Genomic DNA, 24,746 nt, shown 5'->3' with positions numbered 1-24,746 from the left:
AATAGAATGTTTTAGAATTTATTTAATTAATTGGAGCTAAATTATTAAATAAGTTCTTTTAGATTCAATATTTAATTAACGCTTATATTAAAATAGGTGAACAAATGTGGGTGAATTAATCTAGGTATAAAATATTCAAGAAATTAAACATAGTATGTTAATACTTAAATTTTAGGTTAAGTATGCCATGCAATAATCTATCCTAAATTTAATGTGTAAGCTCACTAAAAGATATAAGGAGGGTGCTAAACTTTAAGCAATTAAAATAAAAGATTTAAACAATAAAATACCATGCAAATTACTAATAATTTTGGGTCCAACATTTAAAATATTTCAAAAGTTGGTAACTCTCCATTCAAACCATTTCTAATTGCACTTCATGAGGTATTCATTTCTCATTTTAATTCTCTAATAGGTAGTAAATTTAAATGCAATAAAACACCTCATTTCTACTCAACCTATTAGACTAAAAACCGTTGATAATGCAGCAATAATAAGAGCAAAGAAATCGGCAGCTAAGGGAATGAAAATGCATCTCAAATTCCATTCAAATTCTCACTTGTAACTCTCAACTAATTGCATTTCAATGCCTATTTATCACCTCCTATAATACTCATCTCTATTGGCAAGCAAACACACACCATTACCTTCGAAATCATCAGAAAATAGCAACTAGAATCGAGATAACAACAGCTGAAAAACAAGGAAGAAAACCCACTCGACTCCGCTGCTCGTATTCGTCGTATTGCTTTGTTTTTGTCAAAACAAATTCCAGGCATGTAAATATTATTCCTTTGCTCTGCAATCAAGTTATATTAGCTATTTTAAATCAGTATATGTTCATAAATCAAGTGACAAAACGCATTTGACAGCAAAACTCTTGAAAAAAATTTGTACAGCTTCTCGACCATGGTATGTGCTTCACGTTTCAGTGTATTGTGTTGTTGACAGGGGGTTGATCGATTCCAGGCATACAGGGCTGCATTTAGACATCATTTAGAGGGTGTTTTTGGGTCAGTTGTTTCAGTCCATACACTCAATAATGAAGCAATGACAGCAAACTTTACATAAGCTGCAGAACTGAGTCACGATTTTTGTTCTTGGTTGTTTGGGATGAGAGTTAGAATCATGGCTGTCCTAGGGACTGTAGCCATAGTTAGAACACTTCCTTATAATGTCTAGGACGTGACCAAATCTTTTCAAAGCTTGTTTCATTGATCCCTCAGATTTTTACAGAAACATAACAAGTGCTCTTCGGTTTTCAAAATCTGATTTTTGGTGTGAGTAACTTTCGGTTTTTCTGTGTTGTTTGGATTATGGTTGGCTTCTAGCCCATAACCATGGTTCATACCACACTTCATCCTGTCAAGATCGAGCCCAGGTTAATTATATAGCCTCTGGAACGAAGATTGACAGCAAAACAATTCAATATATACACCACTGCACAGAATATGCATTCTCGGCTAGCATGTTGCATTGTCCTATGTGTTGGCTCCGTTTGTGGTTGGCTTTTAGCCCTTAGCCATGGTACAAGCCATTATTTATGATGTTGGCAAGAGTCCTTGGGCGGTGGTTCAAGCCATTGGTCATTAAATTTCAGATTTTACACCACAAACACACAAGTTGCTACTACTGTAATTTGACAGCAACTTGCAGTTCGGTTTTGGTGATTGTTTGTGTTCTTGGTTGGCTTTTACCCCATGGCCTTGGACTGGACACTACCTTAATGAGTTAGGAAAGTCGTGTTTTTGTCCGTTTGTGATTTGGTCGAGTTTTGAGGTCGTAAGAGAATTTACGGTGAAAGGTGCCAAAATGACTCTCGAAAGGGTGTTTATGTTTTTGAATTCCTTTCACCCATTTTCGTGTTTTACTGTTATTATGCATATTTTTCAGTATGTTTGGGGTATTTTTAATCATGATTAACGTCGGTTTAATGTTGGTTCGGGTGGTACGAAGCCATGATTAAAAATCAAGTTATTGGTTCTATACGTCTTGTTTTGGTTCGATTGTTAAGTTTTTGGCAAGTTAAGATTTATTACATGTGTCACATATTAGAATTAAGTCGCAGCAAGCCTGGAAACGATCAAACTCATCCGGTAAAAATAAGGTTACAATTATATTACGTGGCTAAAAATATAAAATGTTCATTTTTGAGATATATGCTATATGTCTTGTGGCCACATTATGTTTATGGGTTTGGAAGTCGGTAGGCGCAACCGAGGACCTCTCCACCCGGTGACTTACGACCGGTTTATGATTATATATGGGTACGGACATCCAGTCCAAGAGCTGTGATTGATCTCTACTGCCCAGTATACTGTGGTTTAGTCTGATCAGACGCTCACGTTATGTTATGAGCCACTTGCTTAGAAACATTATCTCTACCAGAAAATTATGATATGACATGACAGAGCTCTATTGAGCTAAGCTTTTACTTATGATTTTCAGATATGCACGTAATTATAATTATTCATGATACGATTTTCACAATGCGCTTTACGATACCATATTTTTACGTTGCATGCGATTTTATGATATATTTACTTGTTATTCACGAAATATACATGTTGAGTCTTTAGACTCACTAGATTTGATTGTTGTAGGTACTGATGAGGTCGAGACGGAGGGCGTAGACCAATGAGCAATCTTGTGGCAGCAGTAGTAAACCCGAGGACCTCATGATTTAGTTTGTGCACCTTTTATCATTCAAACTCGATTTTAACATGTTGGATTATTTTTAAATTGTTGTTTGAAATATAATGTATATTTCTTCTGTTATTTTAAAGTAAAAAAAAAAAATTACATGTTTATTTTATAAATTGGGCAAGTTATTTATTTATTTAGAAAAATTTAATAATTCCGCAAAATTATGAATATGAAATACGGTCCTTTACTATATTCTTACGCTTAAAAATAACACGACACATAATATGACGAGATCGATACAGAAATAACAGATTATACGTGTCTTTTGATGATAAAATACCAAAACGACGATACCGACGCGAGGAAGGAAGCGAGGTTGATCCGGGACGAACGTGGCGCTATTTTCTTTGAAGAAAACTCAAAGAAATCTTGCTGGAAAATCTGAGGGAGAGGGAGGCTGCTCTCTCTACTAAGAACCCTAGTTTTCTCCTCTCAAAAATAATAAAATCTGAATAATTAAGTGTGTGTGTGTTTTAGCGTTATTTAGTGTGTGTAAAAGTGTGTGTGCGTGTGATTAGTGTTAATTAGGAGAAAAGTTTGCTTAATTAATAATTAACAAGCTAATAAAAATGCTAATTCACCTCTAACTTTAACAAAATCCCTTAATTTAAATTAAAACACATAAAATGCTAATTTTAAAAGTTTCAAACTTTTAAATCACTAACTAAATAAATTAGCTTTTAAAATACTAAAACTTAATAGATTATTTAAAATACCACATCCTTAACTTAAAAATAAAATACCACGTTTACAAATTGCCAAACTCGTCACCGGTCTCTATTCCTCGATCCCGCCTCGAATAATCGCCTGAAACATGAAACTCGAAAAATATTTTAACGTGCATTACCTAAACATGAATAAATTAAAATAATGCATTTTAAATAAATCATGGATCACTAAATTTTTTTTAAACTTAAATAAAATATTTAACAATTAAATAAATGTATGGGTTATACGTGTATTGAATTTGGGCACTACATTCACGCTCCCGACTTTTCTCGTTGATAGTATGAGAACCGCTTATAATAGAGGTGATTGAGGTCCATAAGCACAAACTACATAAGAAAATTATATATCATCTATAGAGTATGTGAAGTATTTAGAAGGCATCAATCGGATAAAAAGCAGAGCAATCAAAAATTTTCAATGGTCAGAGTTAATTCTCGATCTGCTTCCGCATATTGTTTATCATGTTCATATATACATAAATACATGATTTTTGAGAAAAATTCTAACAAAATATTCAACTATTGTTTGGGTTCTTTCTAACGAACTTTGGTCACCAGCATTTATAAATAGAAATAAACTTATAATAATAATAATAAATAAAAAAACATAATCGAGCAAAGAAGATTTAATTATTTATAGAATTTGGTTCTGATCTTCTGCATAATTAGATGCACTGCAGAGTTTACGGGGTACACTGCATTGCCCTATTTCTTGAATTGCCAAATCTACACTTTGAAAGTAAAACCGAATTTCAGTAACAATATATATAGATCTGTAAAGGATTTTTCCCATGATAAAGTCACACCAGCAGCAACAAACTTGAATTCTTGCAAAAATATCTGAGAGATGCCAGTTTTCGCCATCATCATTCGCTTCCAAGGCTAAAGAATGCCACACCTTATTCCTGAACATTTGTAAGATCTTCATGACTGGAAGCTGATCTCATGCTATATTCTGCTACCAGCTTCGAAAATAAAGATGACTTGTCCTCGAGCAACTTTCCGGGAGTATCATATTCCTTTAAGAGTCCTGCACCAGAAAATTAGTGAGAAAACACCAAGAGGCTGCTGACAAAAGTTTGAAGCAATAGTAGCCTACCATGATCTAATAATGCAACACGATCACTGTCAAGAACGGATGTTATCCTATGAGCGATGGTTATCACAGTTGAGTTAGTAAAGTGCTGCTTGAGGGTTTGCTGAATCAGATTATCGGTTGCTGTGTCGACAGATGCTGTGGCCTCGTCGAGCACGAGGACCTGGCTTTTCTTCAGCAGAACACGCCCCAGACAAACTAGTTGCCTTTGGCCAACACTCCAGTTCTCTCCGTTTTCGGATACTGAAAATGGTGATCACAATTCAAGAAACATACAATTTATGAGTAAACACCATTGAGGATTTTAGCCACAACAAAACTATCTTACGAACACTTCATATTTTCTGAGCTCAAGTTTTTCAGACAACTTCTTTTAGAATCAGGTGGTCAAAATTTAAAGACACCTACTACACAATACCCTTTATATCACAAGCATTGGATTTCTATCGCAGGAACTTTGCAGCTCAATACCCGAGACACACACGTATGGTTGAATATTATTAATTTTGTGCCTCCATTCCCTGACCTTCAGCTTATTCATGAGAGATGTGTTATATACAAATCTATTGTTGTTTTGCCGACCTCCTATAAAATCGAACTTTTGATGAAAATGATTTTTTAAACAGAATAGAAAAATTTGCAAGTAACGGTTAAATATGTAAACCTGAGGAATCGAGCTTCCCTTCCTTTCTCCGGACATCATCTGCAAGCTGGCACTTGTCTAAAGCCTATAGAGAGGAAGACAATTACTTAGCATAATCAATCCACGGATAAATATTTCCAACTTTTCTGTATACACCAACGCACCTCCCAAATCTGTTCATCAGTGTATTCTTCAAGGGGGTCTAAGTTACTTCGAATTGTTCCCTCAAACATGGTAGGATCTTGTGGTATTATGCTTAATCTTGATCGTAAGTCGTGCAATCCAATGGATGATATATCAATACCATCAATCAGTATTTGCCCACCGGTAGGATCAACAATGCGGAAGAGGGTCTGAATAAGAGTCGATTTACCACTTCCGGTCCTCCCAACTATGCCAGTCCTCTTTCTCCCAAAGAAAGTACATGTAAGGCCTCTCAAAACAAGAGGCAGGTGTGGAGCATATCGAACCTACAAATAATAATAAGGTTATTTTTGGTCAATATAACTTCAGGATAATCGAGATAATGAACTTTCTACGTAAGAACAAAGGAAATTGACCTGAAGATCTTGGATATTAACTTCTCCATTTGTTGGCCATTGACTCAGTGGCCTATTTGATTCTATGACAAGCGGGGGCTCACTTGGGATGGAAATGTACTGAAGTATTCTTTCAACTGATATGATCCTATTCTCCAAAGTGCAAAAATTCCAAACTACCCATGATTGTAACATATTTAAATTAAGTCCATATGTTATTGCCAAACCAGCAACACCTGGAGAAGAAGGAGAAGAGTTAGCTGTGTATGCATATGCTAAATTTTCCATTTGATAAATTTGTAAACACTCACTAGGATCAATTGCTCCCTTGGGAATAGAAATCAAGAAAACCAACGAAAAGGCAAAAGTAACTAGAGACAATACATCCAATCGGATACATAGCCACTCCATTGCACCAGCAGTGTGAAACTTTGGCCTAGAATATCCATCTATCAGTTTCATGCTAGTGTCCCGAAATCTGGGCTCCTGCTCAAAGCTTCTGATCGTGCTTGATCCTGAGAGTGTCTCTGAAAAGTGCTGTATAACTGGAGCCTTGCACACCCCACATAATCGAGCCAGTTCCCGTGCTGAAGCTATGTAATATTTCTACCGAAGGACAAAAATTTGGTCATATAAGCATTTTTTCAAATTGCATTTACATATATGATAGCATAAATTACATTTGATTGCAACATGAAACTAGAAGCCTCGACAAATTACCTGTAACCATAGGCAAATAGCGATCATAGGAATAAAAATGATGAAGACCTGCCACGCGACTTGAGACATGACAAAGATAATTCCAAGAAGCTGTATTATAGCGAAAGCAAAGAGTCCAACCAGAGATGCCATGTTCAAATCCACCGTACTTTGGTCTGTTGATGCCTGTGAGAGAAGATAAATTTATCGATGCTAGTAAACTCATCAATCTCAAAAAGATCAAAACAAAACTAATTCAAACATATTAATTCCTACTCGGTTTAGAATTCTCCCACTGGGGGTGGAATCAAAGAAAGACATGGGGGCGCGAAATATGCATTGATGCATAGTGTTAAATAGTATTGTTGCTGTTTTGTAGCCGGCCGTCACAAGGAGCACGGCTCTTGCAAAAACACAGAAAGAGCTTCCAATCGACAAAGCAACGTAGACAAGGATGAGTGTGGAACTCCCGACAGGAGAGGCCACATCCTTGGACACTGGGGTTGCCCAAGCCATCCAGTAATTACTTCCAATTTGAAGAGCCTGAAACAGAATCTGTGCCAGTAATATAAAGGGTACAAGAAGTCCACCATATGCGGTTGTAATATATTTCCAGTAAACAGCTAGTCCAACTCTTCCTTTCTCTCTTTCCTCTTCTTCCACAAGCTGTCCCCTTATCTCATCGCCACCATTGACTTTATCATTTCTATTATTCTGAGATTCTTGTTTCTGCAGAACTTTCTTGGCATTGTCAGAGATACCTTCTTCACCCTTGGACGTCGCCCAGGAATCAATGGCTGATAAAGCTTCTTCATGCGCACCAACAAGTTCCATGAAGTCACTTCCCGATAAGAGAATATCATTGTACTTCCCAGCTTGTTTAATTTTTCCATCTTTCATAACCTAATGATAAAATAAATTCGGCTTTCATGTGATCCAGATGGAGTATAAAAATACAATAAATAACAGATGAACATATTACCACAATGATGTCCGCAACAGGCAAGAACTCAACTTGATGTGTAACATAGATCACTGTTTTCAAACTCAAAAGTCCCAGTATACATTCCTATAATTACAAATAGCAAAAAAGATTAGAACTATTGGTCACATAAATAGTAGAAACAAGGAAATGTGGTTCTTACATTGAACAGATGAGTTCCTGTGTGTGCATCAACAGCACTGAACGGGTCATCAAACAAATAGATGTCGGCATCCTGGTATAGAGCCCGAGCAATCTGTATCCTCTGCTTTTGTCCGCCACTCAAGTTGATTCCCCTCTCCCCAATAACAGTTTGATCGCCAAATGGAAGAATTTCCAGGTCTTTCTTCAATGAACACGCTTCCAGGACCTTATCATAAAGTTGTCTGTCCATGTCCTTGCCAAATAGTATATTCTCTTCAATCTTTCCACTCTGTATCCAAGGCGACTGTGCAACATAGGCCTTTTTTCCTGCTAGCCTAACTATCCCAGATATTTTTGGCATTTCACCTAAAACACAGGAAAGTAAGCTCGACTTGCCGGAACCAACAGTGCCACAAATGGCTACCCTCATTCCCCGAGACACACTTAAATTAATATCCTTCAATGTCGGGGAAGAAGATGATACATCCCAGGCAAAGTTCCCATCAATTATCTCTATTGCCATCTTCGAACTACTAAATGGAAGCTTCTCAATAACTTCATGCTGCAAGTCGTCGAGGGAAAGAAAAGATGCAATTCGATCGAGCGAAACCTTGGTCTGAACAATCATGGATATTGTGTCAGGAAGATTGTAAATAGGTTCTTGAAGTATTCTGAAGGTTGCGAGAGCAGATAATATCTTCCCTGACTCAAGTGGGATCCCCATCACTATGCAAGCACCAAAAGTTATCACAGACACAAACGTAGGCGCACCCCAGAATACAAATGTTGTAACAGCTGAAGTATAAAGATATTTTCTCAACCACCCCGCTTCAATCTTCCTAAGATCAAGAATTCTAGACAGGAACTTCATCTCCCAGGCCTGAAGTTTAAGAATTCTCATGTTCCTCAACACCTCAGAAGTCGACTTCATCCTGGCATCTTTAGATTTCATCAATTTATCCTGAAATTTCTCTTGCAATTTTCCCAATGGGACATTTGCTAGCATCACCAAAACAGTAGCAACAAGTGCCGCTATTGAAGCAAGGCCGACATTTCTATACAAGATTGCCAAAGCCAAACCAACTTGTATAATAACCATCCAGGGATCATGCATATACCAACCAAAGTCACCAATTCGCTCAGCATCAACTGACATAATATTTATGATCTCCCCGGTGGTATGCCCCTGCTTTGATTGACAAGAAAGAGTCAATCCCTTATTATATACCTTTGCAACTAATGCTGCCCTGGCCCTGTATCCTGCCCGCTGCACAGTAAAGAACCAATGTCTCTGTGACACACACTCGAATACCTTTGCAATAAAAAAGGCAGAGACTAACACATAGCCCTCGTTTTTGGAATCTCTATGGCCATTTAAGTACTGAACTAGATTATCAATGAGATATGGACCAACATATGAAGAAAATGTGTAGACAAGAACATAAACAGCAGATACTGCAATTTCCTGTCGGGTGGTAAAAACCAATCCCTTTACTAGCATAAATGTGGTGACTTTAGTACTTCCTCCGCTCTCTGTCTCCAACTTACTGTTAAAGATAGGAAATGCCCCTTTAACAGTATCCAAAGGGGAAAGTTGAGGAACATCCTCAAGGTCCAGAGTTTTCTTATAGCCAAGAGCAATCAAAGGACCCAACCATGAGAAAGTAAAAAGACTAAAAGTTCCAGCTTTGGCGTAGGGGGTCACAGTTTCATCCCCTCTGGAAGGCTTGTTAGACTCTATACCGCTACTAGCACTACCATTCAAAAGAGGTTCATGAAGGGTTGTTCCTTCATTCCTTTTTTCACCAAAAAATCCCAAGTAACAGAAGTACACACTCGTTACAAAGGAAACAACGTCAGAGACCCAAAACAGACTTGACAGAAAATGTTGCCTTTTGTAATAAAGAACGTCTATCACGAGGCAATAACAAGACACAGAGAAGTTAACCCCCCACCAAAGCCTGAAAACAAGTGGGTACTTGGTCTCACTGTCCAAGATGCGGGTGCCGAAGAAAAGAGACAATGATATCCAAGCAAGAGTTTTAGCCCCCAAATCCAATAATGTCACCATCTTTTCTTCAGACCAACCATTTGTATACCAATAAAAATGGTTCAATATGCATAAAACAAGGTTAAACAACGAAAGACTCAAACAAAAAAACAGGGTCGCTCTGTAATACAAGGGACCGGCATGCTTAACATTTTGTTTCTGCCTTTCACCACCATCACCGCTCCTTGATTTCATACAAACCCACGAGATTGATACGAGCACAAATAATATTAGGTGCAAAGAGCCGGTGAAGACACGCAGGAAAACGGGATTGAGGAGAGAAGAACCCCCCATGTCAGCAAATGTAAACGGGCGTGCTGCCTGAGAAAGAAAAACATGAATATCCGTCAGGGAGGATGACGATGTTTGTAGAAAACCCATCACACTAAGGCTTCCAGAGCCCGGCAATAGGGTTTATGGTGCAACACAAGGTTTGTTTAGTCTGCCGCCGTAATGTGCCAGTATCGAGCGCGCAAAACAGCAGGAAGTGGATGTGTTGTATTTTACCACTCCGAAGTCAAAAGGGTATGCACGCTCATATTTGACGTATTCTTGATAGGGTATTTATTATTCCCAAAAAGTGTATCCATCCAAACATAATTGCTTCTCTGTGCTTTGACGGGAAAAGGGGCGTGAAGGGTCAGAGTTCCTTGGGTGCTAGGTAACGTGGTTGGCAAGGCTTGGGAGACGGAGATAGCAAAGACCATATAGACACATGGCAATCAACATAAAGACGTTCGTCTCTCAAATATTTATTAAATATCCTTATTACATATAGAACTTATGTAGTGTCCAAATTTAATACACGTATAACCCATGCATTTATTTAATTATTAAATTATTTAAATTAATTTTAAATTAGTGTTAGCGATGCATGATTTATTTAAATGCATTATTTTAAATTATTTATGTATATGTGATGTACGTTAAAATGTCTTTCGAGTTTCATGTTTCAGGCGATTATTCGAGGCGAGATTGAGGAAAAGAGACCGACGACAATTGGTGGCAATTTTTTTAAATGTGGTATTTTATTTTTAAGTTAAGGAGGGGGCATTTTGAATGATTTATTAAGTTTTGGTATTTTAAAAGTCTAATTTAATTGTTAGGTGAGTTTTGAATTTTAAAAACTTTTAAAGTCTAGATCATGTACCCTTTTTAATTTTATTAGAGGTGTTGTTAAGTTAAGGGAGAGTTAGTATATTTTTTTATTATTATTATTAGTGCTAATTATTAATTACTCTAAATTATCTCCCCTTAATTACTTTCTAAACGCACACACACACACATGTTTACACACACTAAAACTCACGTATAACACACACAACACACACACTAGTTATTTTTCAGATTTTAAAAGATAGAAAAGTTTAGGGTTCTTCTCCTTCGAGCAGCCGCCCCTCCCCTATTATTTTTCCCTGCAAGTTTCGGTGGATTTTATTGCAAGAAATCGATGCCACGTTCGTCCCGGATCAAGCCTCGCTTCCTTCTCGCTTCGGTATCGTCGTCACTGTATTTTAATATAAAAAAGGCACGTATATTCTGTTCTTGATGCATCGATCATGTCATAATATGTGTTGCGTTGTTTTTATGTGTAAAACCATGTATGAAGTGTAGTAGTTTGAGCGGTTATTCGTTTGGATCGATTTTGAAGAAAGATTTTTAGATCCAAAACTCGTTTTTGCTGTTATTCTTAAAACTGCGATTTTTCCGTCGAGATTTTGAGAAAACTTTCAATTACAAAATTGTATAACTTTTTGATACCTTCGATTTGATATATGATTCGAAATTTTTGGACGAAAATTTAGTGAGTTATGGCGTTTTTCGTGGGACTGCTCAAACTGCGACTCTTATGAAAATATGTGTTCTCGAGTTTATTTGTTGCAGGCTTCGTTGGAGATCGACGGGCGATCGTTGTTGCACCTAGGTATGATTATTATGACGTTGGGTTGTTATTTGACATGTCGTTTCGTGTCGATAGGTACTTGTACACTCTAGAAGTCGTAGGTAACGTTTTAATGTCAAATGCCACGTTTTGAATGGTATGTGTCGTAGGGCGAGCGTCGTCGCTTTGGGAACCGATACGATAATGTTTTGATGTCATAGCGTGCTAGGATGGGTCTCGGGGTGTCGTTGCATAGTCCGTGCAACCGAGTCTAGAAAGTTGAGCAAAACATGTACAAAATTTTACGTAACTTCGAGGTCCCGCAGGTACACGGACCCGGGGACGGACCCTGACACGGGGTCCGTGCCTTTGTTCTTCCGGAGTGTTTTCTTTCCAGAGTCTGCACGGACCCTTACACGGACCCTGGCATGGGGTCCGTGTCCACCCTTTTTCCTGGAGTCTTTCACCCGAGTCTACACGGACCCCTACACGGAGGTAGGCACGGGGTCCGTGTCCCTCCTTCCTTCTGAGTATCACTTCACCGCACCTAGACGGACCCGGGGTAGGGATCCGTGTACTCACTGTTTGGGAAAGATTTGTAAGTTATTTCGGGGTTTGATGTCATGGTTTAGTGCAAGGATTATCCAGGGTCGTGCTATGGGAAATTTTAGAATGCCCTAAGTAAGGATTGAACTTGAGAGTAAGTATGATTTCTACATTTAAGTTATGCAATTTCATGTTAGTTTGCAGCAACGGCCCCGATCGAAGTTCCAACGAATCCCTCAACGCCAAGTAAGTATGTTGACGTGCAAAGAAAATATTTTAAGTTTTTGAGGTATGCTAAATGTCTTGTGACCGAAGTATGTTTAGGATTGGAAAGCGTTAAATTATGAACGGGGACCAATCCGCCCGTTAAATTATGAACGGGTTAGATCATGGTTGGAAAGCGTTAAATTATGAACGGGGACCAACCAGCCCGTTAAATTATGAACGGGGATCTTATGTATGTGGCAGTGGATACGTCCCTGTCAGCCCAGTACTGTGGTTTGTCTGATCAGGCATTTATTACGTTATGGGTCACTTGCTTTGAAACATCCTCTATGTAAAAGTGATGAAGTTACGGATGTTTAAGTATGCAGTATGTTTATGAAAGTTTATGTTGATAGCACGTCTAGTTATGTACGTACTTATGTTCAAGTCTATTATGCTAGTTCAAGTTTCAAGTTATGTAGGTTCTATTTTAAAGTTGTATGTGGCTTTATTATTTAGTACTTGTTACTTCCCAGTTTATACGTGTTGAGTCTCTAGACTCACTAGACTTGATCGATGCAGGTGACTATGTTGATGAGGAGACGAGAGGTGGCGACCAAGGGGCAGGCTTGGACTGAGTGGGAGGCTAGACCCGAGGACCGCCTACGTTATTTTAAGATTTTAAGCATGAAAAAATTTATACTCTGATTTTATGAGTGGATTGTGATACATTTTGAGACAGCTTTTTCTTTTAGCAAATTTTAATTGTGATGGTTGATTTCAAAGATACTTTATGAATGATGAGTGACGACCGTATGGATGTTTCTATTAAAGAAAATTTTTAATTTTTCCGCAAATTTTAAGTATGAAAATACGGGTCGTTACAGTTGGTATCAGAGCGGTGTTCTTGTAAAAGGTTAGGCCTACTGCCAGTCGCAAGAAGCTCTCGAAGTCACACCTCAAGTCTGTAAGTTTTAAGGCTTCAAAACTATATGCTATGTACTATGCATTAAGTCATGATTTCAACATGTCTATGTTCTAAGTTCAATTTACGTGCATCTTATGATATCGATATTATTCATGCATGTTGGGTTTACGTGTTGGGTAATTGGTGGAACAGTATGCCTCCTAGACGTATGGTTAATCAGGAAGCTCGGACTGAGAACATGGAGCGTCGAGAGGAGGAAAGAGCCAATCCTCCGCCACCACCACCTCCAGACATGCAGGCACAGATGCTTGCAGGCATGACACAGTTCTTCGCACAGTTTGCGGGGAACCAGGCGGCAGCAGTAGGTGCAGGGGCGAGGCCCCAACCAGAGGCAGTTTATGAGAGGTTCCGGAGGATGAGTCCGAAGGAGTTTTCGGGTACTACTGACCCGATGGTGGCTGAGGGATGGATCAAGTCCATCGAAGCGATTTTCGACTTTATGGAACTGGCAGATGCTGACAGGGTCCGTTGTGCCACTTTATTATTGACTGGAGACGCTAGACTGTGGTGGGAGAATGCGTCAGTGGCGGTGAACTTACAGGTGCTACCTTGGAATGGTTTCAAGGAGGTCTTCTACTCCAAGTACTTCACTGAGGAAGTACGAACCAGACTCACCAACGAGTTTATGACGCTGCGACAAGGAGACAGTAGCGTGGCAGAGTTTGTGAGAAAGTTTGAGAGGGGGTGTCACTTCGTGCCCCTCATTGCGAATGACGTACAGGCAAAATTGAGGCATTTCCTGAATGGGTTGCGGCCGATCTTGCGCCGTGACGTCCGAGTAGCTGGCCCTACTAGCTACGCAATCGCCGTGTCCCGAGCTTTGGCGGCAGAACAGGATCAGCGAGATATTGAGGCGGACAGGCAGGGCAAGAGGCCCTATCAGGCACCGCCGCAGCACCAACAACAGCAGAATCAGAGGCCCCAGTTTAAGAGGCCGTTTCAGGGGCCGCCAGCGAAGAAGCCGTATCATGGACCACCTAAGGGCAAAGGTCCAGTTCAGCAGCAAGGGGCGCCTCAGAAGCCCGTTGCCTTCCCCGTGTGTCCGAAATGCAACCGTCAGCACCCGGGGCAGTGCTTATATGGATCGGGCAAGTGCTTCAAGTGTGGAGCTAGCGACCACATGCTGAAAGAGTGCCCGCAATGGAAGCAGCCAACCCAGGGCAGGGTATTCGCCATGCACGCACAGGAGGCGGATCTAGACATCACCTTACTGACTGGTAAACTTTCCTACCTAAGCTCAGTATTATTTTTGCTTTGCATGTGGAATTTTCATTTGGGACTATTAGTGTGCTAGTGATAGTTTGTATGACTTGGGATATTGAGTTCTGTTGTGCTTTAAGTTACTGTTTGCATGTTGGGGATATAAGTTTGTATTGTGCTAACGCATATCAGGAAACATTTTTATTAAGAGACTATCCACAACTGCACTGAAAGACTCAGGAGCCACTCACTCTTTCATATCGGAATCGTTCGCTAATCATTTGGACCTCAAGTCCATTGGCCTAGACGTGAATTTTTCAGTGACAGTCCCATCAGGGGAAGAACTGTTAGCTACTAGCGTGGTCAGGGACATCGATCTAGAATTGCACGACCACCTAGTATATGCCGACTTGATCGTCTTGCCGATGCCAGAGTTCGATATTATATTGGGAATGGACTGGCTGACCAAGAATATGGTTCTTATCGACTTTCAGAAGAGATCAGTACTAGTTAGACCATCGGGTATGGAGCAGTTCCTCTTTGAGCCGGCTAGATGGAGGAGCTTTCCTCGTATAATTTCGTGCATTCAGGCACGAAGACTCATTTCCAAGGGGTGTCAGGCGTTCTTGGCCAGCATCACCTCAGCATCTGACATGCCCACTCCGTCACTATCAGATGTGCCAGTAGTCAGAGATTTCCCAGACGTCTTTCCAGACGACGTCGCAGGCCTTCCACCAGATAGAGAGGTGGAGTTTACAATCGACCTCATGCCAGGCACAGTGCCAATCTCTAAGGCACCGTACAGATTAGCTCCAGCCGAAATGTTAGAACTCAAGCAACAGATTCAGGAGCTCTTAGACAAAGAGTTTATCCGCCCGAGTTTTTCACCGTGGGGTGCACCAGTGTTACTACTTAAATAATAATTCACCCAAGTGTAGGTTGTCTGCAAGTAATATATTTCGTAAGTACGAGATCGATCCACAGAGAGGTTATTTTGAGTTTAAATTTATTAATTTATAGATTACCAAATGCAAGACTGAAGTTTACAAATTATAAATATTGTCAAGGCTTGAGGATTTATTCTTGGTTTATGTAATATTGTTTAACTAAAAGTGAAACAAAAGAAACTACCATAAATAATGGTTCCAAGAAAATTAAACACACACATAATCTAATATAGTTCCCACTATAGAAAATACCGAATTAACCGATATTTTATATATGGTACCTATGATTATAATTATAACTATATAAATAAATAATTTCATAAATTAAATGTTAAATTAAATCATTATATTTCATTTAGAACAACCGGCAGAGCCACGCTATTGCCTAAATGAAATATATTGATTTAATAAGTTAGTTGCGGTAAAGTAAAAGTTAGTTGCAATAAAGTAAATGTTAGTTGCGGAAAAGTAAAAGTTAGTTGCAAGAAAGTAAATGTTAGATGCGAAAAATAAAAGTTAGTTGCGAAAAAGTAAATGTTAGATTGTTAGATGTTAGTATTAAGTCATAATATTTCATTTAGAACAACCGGCAGAGCCACGCTATCGCCTAAATGAAATATTATGATATTATTATATAAATATACATATATATATATCTATATATATATATATATATATCTATATATATATATAATAATAAGTGATGAAATATTTATTGTATCAAAATTAAACAACAAATCAAGATAACCACTTTAATGGTATCAAGCATTTGATGTAAATTGATAACAACAAATAATTCATTTTTATACCTACAATAAAAATAAGTTAGCTAAATGAAAAGAGATAAAGAAATAATATACAAAATATAAACAATCTTACTTCACCAAGAATGCATCCTCTTCACCTTGACATAATAGATTTAGCTTGCCATGAACTTACTTTTGATCAACACTAAAATATCACTCATAGTTGAGAAAATGAAAGAAAATATATTTAAACTTAGAACTTTGATACACACTCACACTATATTTTACAATGAGATAGAATGATTCTCAAGCTAGCACAAGGCCTCTATTTATAGGCCAAATGAGAGAAAGAGTCAAAAATTCTATTAATGCCATGTAGTTGTAATAGTATTCTTTGTCTCCTCAACTCCAATTCCATGTCCCTTCTTTCAATGCCTTGTTCCACGACTTTTCTCACCACTTTGACTCTGATTAAGGCCACAAACATGTGGGGAATTTTGTGTAGATGAGTTTGGCCACTTGATTCACCTCATTTGGATAAATATTGAAATAGTTATGAATTTTTTACTAAATGATGGTCATAGTAAAAGTAAATGTGTCCTCCTTTTGATCTTTGCACAATTTGATCATCTTAATGAGCTTTTTAGGCAATCATGTCTTCTGCAAAGTTGTAAATAACTTCTCAAGGATTCCAACCATGTTTGAGTCACCTCCATTTGAATTTTCTAGCTTGAGTTATCATTATTTTACCAACACGTAAAAAACCTGAAAATAAAACAAATTTAGTAAGACATTTAAATATAAACAAACAATACTAAAATAACATAATTTATAATTTTAATGAAACTTAAAATTTTAAAATACAGGTTTTAACATATAATAAATTATTAATTTTAAGTTTTATCACACCCCCACACTATCTTATTACTAGTCCCTTAGTAATAAAATTTATCGGAAAGTCACAACCTAGATTCTTTATTCCTTTTATATATTCAAATACAAACATATTCATTAAAAACAAAATCATATACCGATTTATATATATATATATATATATATATATTCGTTTAATATAATAATATATAATTAGATGTGTTTTTATTCTTATTTTCACATAATATATAAAGTAACAATATATATATAATTTTTAAATTTCTAAAAAAATTTATAATAATATAGTCAAAAAGATAATTCACACCACCCACCATAACATGTATAATATCAAGAATATTATTGTAAAAGCCTCAACTCCATATAATCTTTCAGGTCAAAATGTTTACGGAATAGCTAGTTTTCACTCATGGAGTTGGAATGAATATTAACTCTCATCGAAAAAGGCCAAGTATTAAAGCAGACAATTAATTAAACTAATATTGAAAATAAAATAGGAAAATTTACAAAGAATAAAATCCCCTGTTTTTTCTTTTTTCTTTTTTCTTTTTTTCTTTTTTTGTTATTGTTTTTTTTTTTTAAATAACGTGACTGCAAAATTTTACAATAACATAAAATTTTCTATCCAAACATTCTACCATAAATATATATATATGTATATATATAAACATTTATATAACGTATACATCCGATTTCCTTTGGAACTTATCTAGCACAAACAAATCTTCTTCTTTTTTTTTTTTTTTTTTTTTTTTTGAGAACATTGATTGATGTTTTTAGAACATATTGATAGTACATCAATCAAATCTAAAAAAAAATTTACACTGAATAAAGTATTTTGCAGTCCGTTATTTATTTACTTCTTTTTTTTTTCAATAAATATTTTTTTTTTAGGGGATTTATATTCTTGTAATAAACCATTTTTTAATAATCAATAAAAGTTTATTAATTGTTTTCTCATTTCTCACCACTCACTCACAAAAGATGTGTGAGTATATATTATACTTTTACAAAAGAATTCTTTCAATTATACATGTTAACAACCATACAAACCATATCTTTTAACTATATTCTCATAAAAATTTTAGAAATTATTTTATTTGAAAACACACACAATTATATACATATATGTAAATAAATAAACACATCTATTATATATTTTATATTAATTGATCAAAATATATATGTATATAAATTGGTACATATGAAAACTAATTTTTCTTGTAGTCTGTAATTTGAATATAATGAATATTAAAATCTAGTGTATTGCGATTTTCCGATAATTATTAACTAATGTGTCTCAGGTGCATTTTACTGACACCTTCCTCGACATTGAACTAAAAAGTATTATTATTATTACTACATATTTTTATTTTTTATATAATAAAAAAAACTAAGAAGAAGAAGAAGAAGAAGAAGAAGAAGAAATTATTCATACATTAAAAAAAAAAAAAAAAAAAACATTAAAAACATACCGTTGAATCGCAAGTTTAGCATCACATGAATTTTCTTTTCTTACTCTTGGATGTTGGCCAATTAAGTTGAGATAAGAATGGATCTGGTTCATGACTAAATCCTTGCAGTAAATCAATAAGTTCACCTTCACTTGTAGCAGAAACTAACATCCTTCGCGAAGCTAATGAAATAAATCCCTGTTCCACAACATCATCAAGAAACGATAACAGTTTATCATAATAATTGTTAACATTTAACAAACCAATTGGCTTATTGTGGATATTTAATTGTGCCCAACAAACAGTATGAAATATTTCTTCCAAAGTACCGAAACCTCCTGGCAGAGCAATGAAAGCATCTGAATGTTCAATCATTTGAGTAATTCGTTCATACATGTTGTCCACTTGCATTTCTTCTCCTATTGTTGGTCCTGTAAGATTGGCTAAAGTAATCGGAATAATGCCTAAGACTTCACTTCCACCTGCATGCGCAGCTTTTGCAACTTTTCCCATGAGGCCAACTTCACCACCACCATATACCAAATGAATCTTTCTTTTAGCAAGTGTTATTCCAAGCTTTTCTGCTAAATCTTCATAAATTGAATCTTTTCCTGCACTAGATCCACAAAATACACAAATATTTTTGATTTTACTTACCGTGGACGTTGACATGTTGAGAAATATGTTTTCTGTAATTGTTAGATCACAGCATATGAATTTATAAACGTAACATGCCAAAAGTCAATATTTGAACAGGAAATTATTATTATTAAAAGAAAATAAAAATGACAAAATTAAAACAAATATATACAGCGTAGTTGTGATTGTGGCACACATCTTCCTCTGAGTCGAGGATATGCTTCCCATCCAATTTTCTTATAAATTGGCAAACAGGGTCTTTTAACGTCAGATTCCCAAGACGAAATTGTGTATATTTTTACTTATCTAAATAGATATGCGTTACTACAGTAGGATCTTTGTAAGGCTGATTCCACCGTCCATATTGATATTCCTCCTGTTGAAATTGCCACCATAGTTTAAGAAGTTCATTTTGCACGTACCCGCTAGAATGCGTATCAAGAACCTCTAAAAAATTATCCAAAGGCTCTTTACTCAGACCATTCTTAATGAATAAAATTTTATCTTCTCTATTCATTGATGTCATTCCAACATTTTTGCAATTTCCTTTACAAGTCCACCTTGCATATTTATGACATCCACCTATACGTTTAGCTCTTCGCTTTTTGGCATATGTGCTTTTACCAAATCCTGGCATATGTCTTATTATTAATTCACTTGCTTCCCCAACCAATCGGACTTTTGCTTCAATTATCAAACGGATATCATCCGGTATGCCATATAACATCATCAACCTTAGCCGCTCACATCTAGCTTTATAAATTTTTTTCAACGCATTATCAGGTAAACAAGCAAAATATTTACGAAGATTCATAATACACACATCCATATTATTATTATTATATATATTTCAATTATTTTGGGAAAACTGAAGAAACCGACTTAAACAGTCACGGAGTACCGTTATCCGCCACTTAACCGGGAAATGAACTAGAATCTGCAAAACAAAATGAAAATATCAAACAGCTATTGTGGATCATATAAAGGCATAAACTCATCATTAAGAATTTCATTTTCTATAAAAGGCTTAAGTCTTTGCCCATTAACTTTAAACACGTCATTATTTTTAGGATTTTCAATATCAACAGCACCATGAGGATAAACAAATTTGACTATAAATGGTCCTGACCACCTCGATCTTAGTTTACCTGGAAATAAATGCAAACGAGAATTATAAAGCAAAACTTTTTGTCCAATTTCAAATGACTTTCTCATAATATTTTTATCATGAAAGGCTTTAGTTTTATCTTTATAAATCTTTGAATTTTCATATGCATCATTTCTTAATTCTTCAAGTTCATTTATTTGCAATTTTCTTAATTTAGATGCATCATCTAAATTAGTATTAAATGCTTTAATTGCCCAATAAGCTTTATGTTCTAGTTCAACCGGTAAATGACAATGCTTACCAAAAACTAACCTATATGGTGACATCCCTAATGATGTTTTAAATGCAGTTCTATATGCCCATAATGCATCAGTTAATCTTAAAGACCAATCTTTTCGATTTGGATTAACTGTTTTTTCTAAAATTTGTTTTATTTCTCTATTTGCTAGTTCAACTTGACCATTACTTTGAGGATGATATGGGGTAGAAACTTTATGTGTAATGCCATATTTTCTTAACAAAGAAGAAAATGATTTATTTATAAAATTACTTCCCCCATCACTAATTATTGCTCTAGGTATTCCAAATCGACTAAAAATATTTTCTTTTAAAAATTTTATAACAACTTTATGATCATTAGTTCTACATGCAATCGCTTCAATCCATTTTGAAACATAATCAACAGCGACTAAAATGTACTTATATCCAAAAGATAATGGAAATGGACCCATAAAATCTATCCCCCAACTATCAAATATTTCAATAATTATGATTGGATTTAAAGGCATCATGTTTCGTTTTGAAATTGATCCCATCTTCTGACAATTTTCACAAGATTTGCAAAATAAATGCGTATCTTTGAATAAAGACGGCCAATAAAATCCACATTGTAAGATTTTTGTAGCTGTTTTATTGGATGAAAAATGACCTCCACATGCTTCAGAATGACAAAATTTAATAACATTACTTATTTCATTGTCGGGTATGCATCGTCGAAAAATTTGGTCAGGACAATACTTAAATAAGTAAGGATCATCCCAATAAAATTTTTTAACTTCTATCAAGAATTTATTCTTATCCTGTGAATTCCAATGAGAAGGCATTTTATTTGTCACAAGAAAATTTACAATATTAGCAAACCATGGCATAATAGTAGCATAAAACAACTGATCATCTGGAAAATTTTCATTTATTGGTATTTCATTATGAGATGATTCAGTCATTATTCTAGATAAATGATCGGCTACAACATTTTCTTTTCCTTTTTTATCTTTAATTATAATATCAAATTCTTGTAACAATAAAATCCACCGTATTAATCTTGGCTTAGCATCTTGTTTATTTGATAAATATTTTATGGCAGAATGATCGGTGTAAACAATAGTAGTAGAACCAATTAAATAAGATCGAAACTTATCTAATGCAAATACTACTGAAAGTAATTCTTTTTCAGTAGTTGAATAATTTATTTGGGCACTATTTAAGGTTCTACTAGCATAATAGATTGCATAAGGTTTTCCTTCTTTTCTTTGTCCTAACACAGCTCCTATAGCATAATAACTTGCATCACACATTAATTCAAATGGTAAAGACCAATCTGGAGGTTGTAAAATAGGTGATGTAATTAAAAGATTAATTATTTTTTTAAAAGAATTTTCACATTTTTGAGTCCATTCGAATTGTGTATCTTTTGTTAAAAGATTTGAAATTGGTTTAGATATTATGCTGAAATTTTTTATAAACCTTCTATAAAATCCTGCATGACCCAAGAATGATCGAACTTCTTTGACCGTTTTTGGTGATGTTAAATTAGAAATAACATCAACTTTGGCTTTATCAACTTCAATTCCTTTTTCAGATATCACATGTCCTAAGACAATCCCAGATTTAACCATATAATGACATTTTTCCCAATTTAAAACAAGATTTTTTTCTTCACATCTTTTTAATACTTTTTCTAGATTTTTAAGACAATTTTCAAATGAGTTTCCAAAAACAGTTATATCATCCATAAAAACTTCTACATATTCTTCAATCATATCACTGAAAATACTTAACATGCATCTTTGAAAAGTAGCCGGAGCATTGCATAAACCAAATGGCATTCTTTTAAATGCAAAAGTTCCGAAAGGACAAGTAAAAGTAGTTTTTTCTTGATCTTCTAATGATATAGGTATTTGATAATACCCCGAATACCCATCAAGAAAACAGTAATAAGAATTTCCTGCTACTTTTTCTAAAATTTGATCTAAAAATGGTAGTGGGAAATGATCTTTTCTAGTTGCATCATTTAATTTTCTATAATCAATACACATACGCCAACTAGATGGAATCCTAGTTTGTAATAACTCTCCTTTTTCATTTTTTATAACAGTGATGCCTGACTTTTTAGGTACTACTTGTGTTGGACTTACCCATTTACTATCTGAGATTGGATAGATAATTCCAGCGTCTAATAGTTTTAATACTTCATTCTTAACAACTTCTTTCATATGTGGATTTAACCTTCTTTGCGGTTGTTGATACGTTTTAGCATTTTCTTCCAAGTGAATTTTATGTGTACAAATTAAAGGATTCATACCTTTTATATCTTTCAAAGTCCATCCAATTGCATTTTTATATTTTTTAAGTAATTGAATTAAATCTTCTTCTTGATTTGGTAGAAGAGTGGAAGAAATTACAACAGGAAATGTTTTATTTTGACCAAGAAATACATATTCCAATTCTAATGGTAAAGCTTTTAATTCAAGTTTTATATTATCATCTTCTTTAAAATTATTTTCAGACTCCAAACTTTCTACTGAAAAAACTTCACATTGTTGATTTAAGTTTTCTTCTTGTATATTTTCTTCCACAATTGTTTGAATTTCATTATCATCTTCATTTTCATTTTCATTAATACTTGGTTGTTTACATAAATTAAACACATTAAGTTCTAGAGTCATATTTCCAAAAGACAATTTCATTATTCCATTTCGACAATTAATTAAAGCATTTGAAGTTGCTAGAAATGGTCGTCCCAATATTACTGGAATTTCATTATGTACTTCTATTGGTTGTGTATCCAAAACAATAAAATCTACTGGATATATGAATTTATCAACTTGAACCAACACATCTTCTACAATACCTCTAGGTATTTTGATTGACCTATCCGCCAGTAAAAGAGTAACAGAAGTGGGTTTTAATTCCCCTAAATTAAGTTTTTCATAAACTGAATAAGGAAGTAAATTCACACTTGCTCCCAAATCCAACAAAGCTTTTTTAATTTTATTTTCTCCAATAATACATGAAATTGTTGGACAACCAGGATCTTTATATTTTAAACTAGAATTGTTTTGAAGAATAGAACTTACTTGTTCAGCCAAGAATGCTTTCTTCTTCACATGCAATTTTCTCTTCACAGTACATAAGTCTTTTAAAAATTTTGCATAGGAAGGTACTTGTTTAATAGCATCTAATAATGGAATATTTATCTTTACTTGTTTAAAAACTTCATAGATATCAGAATCACTTTTTTGTTTTTTATAATTTGTTAATGCATGAGGAAATGGTGGAGGTTTATTTGAGTCATTTACTATTTTAGATGATTTATCATTCACCAAATTATTCTTAGAATTTAAGGTATCATCATTCTCAAAAGTATCAAGATTATCATCCTTACTCTTTGATTTTAAATGATCATTGTTTTCATTAATATATGGATCATTAACTATTTTACCACTTCTAAGGCTAATAACAGATTTTATTTGATCAATTTTTTCATTTTTTAATTCTTGATTTTGATTTTTAGGATTAGGTTGAGGTTGAGATGGAAATTTTCCTTTTTCATGAATATTAAGTGCAGATGCAAATTTCGCAAGAGTTTCTTTCAAATCATTCATAGATTGACTGTTTTGAATATTGATAGACTCTTGCTTTTGGATAAATGCATGAATTACATCTTCAAAGTTTTTTCTTGGAGGTGTAACATAAGGAATATAACCTTGATGATTTTGGTTATTTTGAAAATATTGTTGTGACGGTTTTGCATTATTATCATTCCTCCAACTAAAATTAGGATGATTTTTCCATCCCGGATTATATGATTGTGAAAAAGGATCTAGTATTGGTTTTTTATAATTGTTAACATAATTTGCTTGTTCATGGAGACATTCTTTAAATGAAGGTAATGTTGGACAATCTTTTGTAGCATGATCATGTGTATCACATATATGACAAACAATTTCTTGAATACTTTTTAATTGACCACTCTTTTTCATTTCTAATGACTCAATTTTTCTTGCTAAAGATGCAAGTTTAGCTTGAATATCTACATCATCTTTGAGATTATAGATACCACCCCCATTTGTTGAATTATTGTTTTTAGTTGTTGGTGGTTCTATTGTACCTATATTATCCCAATTTTGAGCATTTTCTGCTAATGAATCCAAATATTCCATAGCTTCATTTGGGTTTTTATCTTCAAAAGTTCCATTACACATGAATTCTATCATTTGCCTATCTTTAGGTATAAGACCTTCATAAAAGTGAGAAACTATTCTCCATGTTTCA

General features: G+C 35.1%; 1 protein-coding gene across 1 annotated transcript; it reads right to left on the bottom strand.

Annotated features, from left to right (window-relative positions):
- Nucleotides 1–4,042: 4,042 nt before the first annotated feature.
- Nucleotides 4,043–10,136, bottom strand: LOC140838905 (ABC transporter C family member 3-like). The gene is made up of 10 exons (XM_073205528.1): nucleotides 7,557–10,136; nucleotides 7,394–7,480; nucleotides 6,688–7,314; nucleotides 6,433–6,597; nucleotides 6,024–6,318; nucleotides 5,734–5,948; nucleotides 5,338–5,643; nucleotides 5,195–5,258; nucleotides 4,534–4,773; nucleotides 4,043–4,464 (listed from the first exon to the last, which is right to left on the bottom strand). Exons 1-10 carry the CDS (start codon nucleotides 9,966–9,968, stop codon nucleotides 4,334–4,336), a joined length of 4,542 nt encoding a protein of 1,513 aa, XP_073061629.1. The 5' UTR covers nucleotides 9,969–10,136; the 3' UTR covers nucleotides 4,043–4,333.
- Nucleotides 10,137–24,746: the final 14,610 nt, after the last annotated feature.

This window comes from Primulina eburnea, chromosome 8, assembly GCF_022965805.1.
Source record: "Primulina eburnea isolate SZY01 chromosome 8, ASM2296580v1, whole genome shotgun sequence".
NCBI classification, from domain to species: Eukaryota; Viridiplantae; Streptophyta; class Magnoliopsida; order Lamiales; family Gesneriaceae; genus Primulina; species Primulina eburnea.
Note: the sequence above shows the minus strand (reverse complement) of the source record. Positions and strands in the feature narration are given on the sequence as shown.

What these genes read in the sequence shown, in the direction of transcription:
- LOC140838905 (XM_073205528.1), bottom strand. Translation starts at nt 9,968, where the DNA reads ATGGGTTTTCTACAAACATCGTCATCCTCCCTGACGGATATTCATGTT. An exon ending in CTATTTGCCTATGGTTACAG is followed by an intron (nt 6,319 to 6,432) that starts GTAATTTGTCGA and finishes GTCCTTCGGTAG; the next exon opens with AAATATTACATAGCTTCAGC. An exon ending in TTAATATCCAAGATCTTCAG is followed by an intron (nt 5,644 to 5,733) that starts GTCAATTTCCTT and finishes TATTATTTGTAG; the next exon opens with GTTCGATATGCTCCACACCT.